This window comes from Sinocyclocheilus rhinocerous, unplaced genomic scaffold (genome assembly GCF_001515625.1).
Source record: "Sinocyclocheilus rhinocerous isolate Xijiao unplaced genomic scaffold, SAMN03320098_v1.1 scaffold3939, whole genome shotgun sequence".
Lineage (NCBI taxonomy): Eukaryota > Metazoa > Chordata > Actinopteri > Cypriniformes > Cyprinidae > Sinocyclocheilus > Sinocyclocheilus rhinocerous.
The window spans coordinates 44000-51385 of NW_015631054.1; the positions used below are offsets into that span (position 1 = coordinate 44000).

A 7386-nucleotide genomic window follows, 5' to 3' on the forward strand; every position below is an offset into this window, starting at 1 on the left:
TTTTCATCTTGCCACTTTCTTGGTAAAGAAAACACATTTTTACTCAAATTAATCAAAATGGATTTATAACGTTTTGGAACCAAACTCTTCATATATATATATATATATATATATAATTCTTTCTATATTGTATTACCTGATATTATCACTTTACCATAGTACCTCCACAGTTTTTTTTTTTATTGTTCAGCAAAAGTCAAAAGCAGGACTGACATAGATATAATGACTTGTTTGTTTGAGTCCTGTAGTCTGTTCATCTAAATGTCTAACTATCCTTTAGCGATAAAAAAAATAATAATATTTTTTTTTTAGTTCCAAGTTTTGTAGCTCAGCATCTCAAATTAAGCATTGAAATGTACTGTAAATGTCTATTATAAACTTGTTTTGGTTTGTTTTGTTTTGTTTTTCATCTAACAACCCACAGTGAAAACACCTAAATAATTTTACCATGTCTTAATAGAGATTAGAACAAGAAATGATAAAACAATGGGAAGGTGACATCATGATTTCCAGAGATGCCCACTTAGCACCTCCTGCTCTTTAAAGCAACACCCCACACAGCTGTCATCATAAATTAGCAGGCAGAATGGGTGAGTGGGTCAGAAAGAGAGAGATGTGGATCACTGTAAACATCTGCCTGTATCTGTCTTTTAAATGCATCTCTGCAGCTTCAATCCACAGATCAGGTACTTGTCAGCTCCAGGGACGCTTCAAGTTAAATGGAATGTACCAGGATGGAGATGTTATACTTGGAGGCCTGTTTGAGGTTCATTTTTTCACTGTGTTCCCAGAGCTGATCTTCAGAACTGAGCCAGAACCACCATACTGTGAAAAGTGAGTCTGGAGCCAGAATGCCTTCTCAACTATAAAAGATGATAGAGACATAGATAAAAAAAAATAACAATAAATAACAAATGACAGAGAAATATGACCATTTTTGTTGAATGATATGCAATGTGATGCTATCTTGACCAAAAAAAAAAAAATCTATATTGAAACCTCTTTATATTTAAACAATTGTGTACCATAGGAGGATTCCGTGATTGCTGAATGATCTCATTCATATTTGGAATATATTAATGCTTATTTTGTATGTATTATCTTTTCTGTATCATGTTATAAACTTTGTTTAATAAAAACTTTTTTTTTCATTAGATTTGATATGGAAAGCTTCCAGCAGGCACAGACCATGGTTTTTGCTATAGATGAGATCAATAAGAATCCAAATCTGCTGCCTAATGTCACTCTTGGTTACCATCTTTATGACAACTGTGTGATGCTAGGAATGGCATTCCGTGCTGCCATATCCCTAGTTAGTGGAACAGAAGAGAGATTTTCCAACCTCAACTGTACTGGCCCTCCTCCAGTGATTGGGATTGTGGGTGATCCAGGTTCAACTCCATCCATTGCAATTTCCAGTGTTCTGGGGCTGTTTCGAGTACCTATAGTAAGATGGGATGAAAAAAGTAAAAATGCCCTATATGCATATTTTTTGTACTGTTCAATTTAATTTATGTTCTTTTTAGTTATGTATATCCTGAATCAATTTCTTCCAGCACTTTTTTTTCTAATCTCCACGAGCATGTAGATCATAATTCCATTTCTCTGTCTCATGCCTTCTCTCTCTACATCTTTCCTAATTAGGTTAGTCACTATGCAACCTGCTCCTGTTTGAGTGACAGGAAAAAGTACCCCTCTTTCTTTAGAACAATCCCCAGTGATGCCTTCCAGGTGCGGGCTATGGTTCAGATCTTAAGGCATTTTGGATGGACATGGGTTGGACTCCTCTACAGTGATGACGACTACGGCATCTATGCTTCTGTTTCCTTTAAGCAGGAAATGCAGCTGTTTGGAGGTTGTGTTGCTTTTTCTGAAATCCTGCCCCATGATAACAACCACAAAGACATTCGGCGTATAATAGGAGTGATTCAGGCCTCTACAGCTAGAGTGGTGGTTGTTTTTTCTACTTCATCCTATCTGATGGCTTTGATGGATGAGGTGGTATTGCAAAACCTGACAGGCAGACAGTGGATTGCAAGTGAAGCATGGGCTACCTCACCTGTGTTTCACACTTCACGTTTCCTGCCGTTTTTGGGGGGCACACTGGGCATTGCCATCAGACGTGGAGAGATCCAAGGACTTCAAGAGTTTTTGCTACGTCTTTGTCCCAGCAATGATCCAAGAAATAATATGTTGAAGATCTTCTGGGAAAACATGTTCAGGTGCAGTTATAAAACTGGGGGTATGGCGATAGATGGAGAGCAAGTGAAAAAGGTGTGTACAGGACAGGAGGATCTGATCATCACAAACACACCATACACTGATGTTTCAGGGCTGAGAGCAGCTTATAATGTCTATAAGGCAGTTTATGCCCTGGCACATGCACTTCATGACCTAATGCAGTGTGAGGAGGGTAGTGGACCATTTAGTGGCAACAGATGTGCCGCCATAACCAACCTAAAACCCTGGCAGGTAAGGCCCACAGGTATAGTGCAGATTCTATCCAGGCATATAGAAGAGCTAAATGTGGAAATATGTGCTCTACATAGATTCATATATCAGATATCTTAATTAAATTGATATTGTCCCAATTATATTATTGATATTTTAGTAATCAAAGAAGATACCTTTATATGTGATAACATTTGAAAGCATAACAATTACATTTTTAAGAAACAGTCATTCACAAATTTTTATAACAGAATTTTAAAAAATTAAAAGTAAAATATTGCAGTCATGTATGAAAGACAATGTATGAATGCATATTTGTCATGTTTGACTTTTAAATGTGTTTTGTCTAAAAACTGTACAGCTGGTTCACTACCTACAGAAAGTGAACTTCACCACAGGCTTTGGGGATCATGTGTCATTTGATAAGAATGGAGATGCTCTGGCTATTTATGATGTACTGAACTGGCAACCAAACTCTGACGGATCAATACGGGTCTACACAGTTGGTGTAGTGAATGAAGGGGCAGGGAATGGGAAGGTGCTTTCACTGAACGAGGATGCGTTATACTGGAACTTTCAGTTTAAAAAAGTAATCATGTTCAGTAATTTATTAAATTATATATATATATATATATATATATAATTAAAAGCATGTTACGTTCATTTTTATATATCATAAGAATGAAACTACTACACTATATTAAGCATACACTATATCCCTGTGTGCTAATAAATAACAACATATGTTGTCCGCTGACAGCCCCCACAGTCTGTGTGCAGTGAGAGCTGCCCCCCAGGCACCAGACAAGCCATGAGGAAGGGTCTTCCTGTCTGCTGTTTTGACTGCCTGCCATGCAGAGATGGAGAGATTTCTAATACAACAGGTGAGGAGATTATTGTTGGCAAAATATATTTGAAACTGAATAAAACTTGAAAGTAATTTCTTAATAACTTTCTACTTTTTACTTTCTTCATAACATTTTTTTTTTCTTTCTTACTTACAGATGCAATTGAGTGTACTGCATGTCCAGATGAGTTCTGGTCCAATCCAGATAAGGACCAGTGTGTTCCCAAAGAAGTAGAGTTTCTTTCCTATGAGGATCCTCTAGGCATCTCTCTGACTACTGCATCTCTGCTTGGCACCTGCATCTGCACTCTTGTAATGGCCATCTTTGCTCATCACCGTAACACTCCCATAGTACGAGCCAACAATTCAGAGCTTAGCTTTCTGCTGCTGTTGTCACTTAAACTGTGTTTCCTGTGTGTGCTGCTGTTCATTGGCCGGCCACAGTTGTGGACATGTCAGTTAAGACATGCTCTGTTTGGTATAAGCTTTGTCCTGTGCATCTCCAGCATCCTTGTTAAGACCATGGTGGTAATAGCTGTATTCAAGTCATCTCGGCCAGAAGGCAAAGGTGCGATGAAATGGTTTGGAGTAGCTCAACAAAGATGCACAGTTCTGGTCCTAACAGCCCTCCAGGTTGTGATATGTGCAGTCTGGCTATCAACTGCCTCTCCAACACCACAGAAAAACAACCAGTATACTCGCTCTAAAATAGTATATGAATGTGCTATAGGCTCAGTGGCTGGTTTTTCTATGCTGCTGGGATACATTGGACTGTTGGCAGCAGTAAGCTTCCTGTTAGCCTTCCTGGCGAGAAATCTACCAGATAATTTTAATGAAGCAAAGTTTATCACTTTTAGCATGTTGATCTTCTGTGCTGTGTGGATTTCATTTGTTCCAGCATATGTAAGCTCACCAGGGAAATATGCAGTGGCTGTGGAGATATTTGCAATCCTAGCTTCCAGTTTTGGATTACTGGTGGCCATATTTGCCCCTAAGTGCTACATCATCCTTTTACATCCAGAGAGAAACACTAAAAAAGCCATCATGGGAAGAGAAACACAAAATAAATAGTTTTACATTATTGTGTACTCTAATCATTTTGGTGTTCACCACTGTAAACAAAGAAGTAAAACATGTAAATGCCTGTTGTTTTGTAGTATTACCATTATTATTATTATTAAAATATAAGTTATTCTTTCACTTGCTTAAAAATTACACTATGTATATTTTATAAAATTACATCCTTTATACTTTTATCCTTGTAAAATTGTAATTCTTAAGTTTACAATTTGAACTGTCCATAATATATTGAGACTTTTTATTAAATCATATACAATGTATACATATATCTCCACGTTTATCAAATGTATTTTACACTTGATTTAATAAATGATTGAGAAGAAGACTGATTAGACTTTTTTTTGAGAGAGAGAGAGATCAATAAGGTTCTCATGTGATTTAATTAAAATGTGAAATTCCTATGAGAAATGCTTTGAACTATGCAAGATTACATTTACATTTAGTCATTTAGCAGACACTTTTATCCAAAGCGACTTACAAGTGAAAGATAACAACATTAGAGCATTAAATTCATTCATTCATTCATTCTGGCCAAAACCATAATACCATAATCCGCTCCCAACAATGTAATGGGTATTGGGAAAGGCCCTTTGCCATTTCATGAGGTTAAGGGACAGAAACCATTGCAGTAGAGCAGGGGTGTGCAGCTCTGGGGCCTGATGTATAAATGTTGCGTACGCACAAAATGGGCATGGAAATGTGCGTACGCAATTTTCCACGCACATATCAGGATTTATAAAAAATAAACTAGGCATAAATATGTGCGCACCATACGGACACTCTAGACCATGCGTACGCTCTCTTTTACTGGAGTGAGCGAAATAAAGAAGCCAACAGAATGATTTTAAAGTCTGTTTTACATTTGACATACACATTTAGATTAAATATGACACTCTGAATAATGAAGTTAAACACTGAAATTTCATGAAATTATTATCCAGAAATTACAACATTTGTATATGAATTTAAACAGAAATATTTGCAGTGGATGTGCTGCTTTCGAACAATTTTCCTGTGGTATGTGATTTTATGTTTTAATCACAGTGAAGATTTCTTAGCGTATGACAATTCCGCTTTAAATTGTGTTCTAAATAGCAAAACTCATGTTCTGAGAAAATACTTTTGCACGAATAATGATCATTGATGTGAACTTGATTCGTCTGATGGCTTTGGAACACAGATGGTAACGACAGACATAAGGATGCACTCGTTGATCAAACAGTCGATTGGCTGGTTTGAATAGGCCCGATGACAGTAGAACTGTTCACAGGTGTCGCGCACAGACAGTAGCCTAATGATAACCCCTTTCGTGCTCTTCCCAATATTGTGACAAACACCATATTTAAAAAGATATATGTTTACCTTTTGGGCAAATTGCATAAATTAGAATAGTGATGTCTCAAAACGCATTTATAGTCTGTATCTCATATTTTCCTAACATGTTGTAGGCTACCCTTAACTACGTTAAACATGGTGTCACGTGGATGAAAATATGCATGGAAATGATATGCAGATGACATTATGCATATTAAAACTAGGCGTTGTAAGCTATGGAGCTAATATGGCTATTTCGGGGAGGAGACGGGGTGGAGATTCATGTATGCACAATCTTCCGCTGACTGGGTATTACAAACGGAATTTTGCGCAGGTTCTGGCATACGCATGGCTTTATAAATCTGAAAACTTTTGTGCGTACGCAAAATCTAGCTTTTGTGAGTACGCACACATTTAGGATGAAATCTACGTAAAGTTTTATACATGAGGCCCCTGGTCTTTCGAGGTCCACCATCCTAAAGACGTAAAAAAAAAAAATTACAGGCAGTTGTATTTTATTAGGGTTTGAGCTCAACTCTGCTACTCTAATTCTTACGTTGATTCAGCAGAAAGAAAAATGGTGTTCAAGAAGAATTAAGGGGAAATGAGGAACTGTGTAGCCCTATGTGTAGAATGAATTTAAGACTGCTGTCAGGAGTGCTGATAGTGCTGATTAAACAGGAAAGGGTCAAGCAGATGGTAAGATACAAGAGATAAGAATGAAAGAAAAATAACAAGTGAATCATTGACAAAGAGCTTCTTGTTTTATCTATAAATATTGTGCATTTTAATTGTTTAACTAAGAGATTCTCTGCTTAGAGGGTCCGTGTAATGGTTTACAGTTCTTTGTTCAATTTGCACCATCAAAATTAACCAGGTAAAAATTAGCTTCAAACTTCATTTTCCGTTTTTTTTCTCTCTCTCAAAATACTTCACAAACGGATAACTGTCTCTGTTTAATTTTTGATTCTACAAGTTTAGGTTGCTGCATCTGAATAAGATTTTTGAACAAACATAAAACATGACTCATTCTGATTTTCCATTTTTTTGTTTTGCGCTTGGTCCACACCATTACCGCCGGGGGAGGGGACGGGGTGGCTGGTTTAGCCTACTGCCGGAGAGCTGCCGCTTTATGTAGAATATGGTTCATTTGACCATGCAATAATTTATTGGCTACGTCAGAACTCATTAACTATGACTGCGCGTTAACATTTACATTTACATTTAGTCATTTAGCAGACACTTTTATCCAAAGTGACTTACAAATGATGACAATAGAAGCAATTAAAACCAACAAAAGAGCAATAATATGCAAGTGCTATGACAAGTCTTGGTTAGCAAGTTGTCATAGTCATACAAAATGCGTTATTTTTTATTTAGTACTGTTCTAAGATATTTTACATAAAATATGTTTACATATAGTCCAAAAAAAATAGACAAAAAAATTGCTGAAATTATTAAAATAACCCCCTTCAAAAGTTTGGGAACCCTTGGTTCTTAATACTGTGTGTGGTTACTTGGATGATCTACGACTGTTTTTGGTTTTTTTTGTTGATGGTTGTTCATGAGTCCCTTGTTTGTTCTGAACAGTTAAACTGAGCACTGTTCTTCAGAAAAATCCTCCATGTCCTGCAGATTCTTCAGTTTTCCTTCATGTTTTCGAGCTTTGTACCAATTCCAGCGAGCAACTTTCA

At 36.8% G+C, this 7386-nt stretch overlaps 1 protein-coding gene across 1 annotated transcript; it reads left to right on the forward strand.

The window, feature by feature from the left end:
* The first annotated feature begins 556 nt into the window (after positions 1–556).
* On the forward strand, positions 557–4369 carry LOC107741381 (extracellular calcium-sensing receptor-like). Its single transcript, XM_016554088.1, has 6 exons — positions 557–834; positions 1156–1447; positions 1645–2472; positions 2813–3040; positions 3212–3335; positions 3456–4369. Exons 1-6 carry the CDS (start codon positions 587–589, stop codon positions 4367–4369), a joined length of 2634 nt encoding a protein of 877 aa, XP_016409574.1. The 5' UTR covers positions 557–586.
* Positions 4370–7386: the final 3017 nt, after the last annotated feature.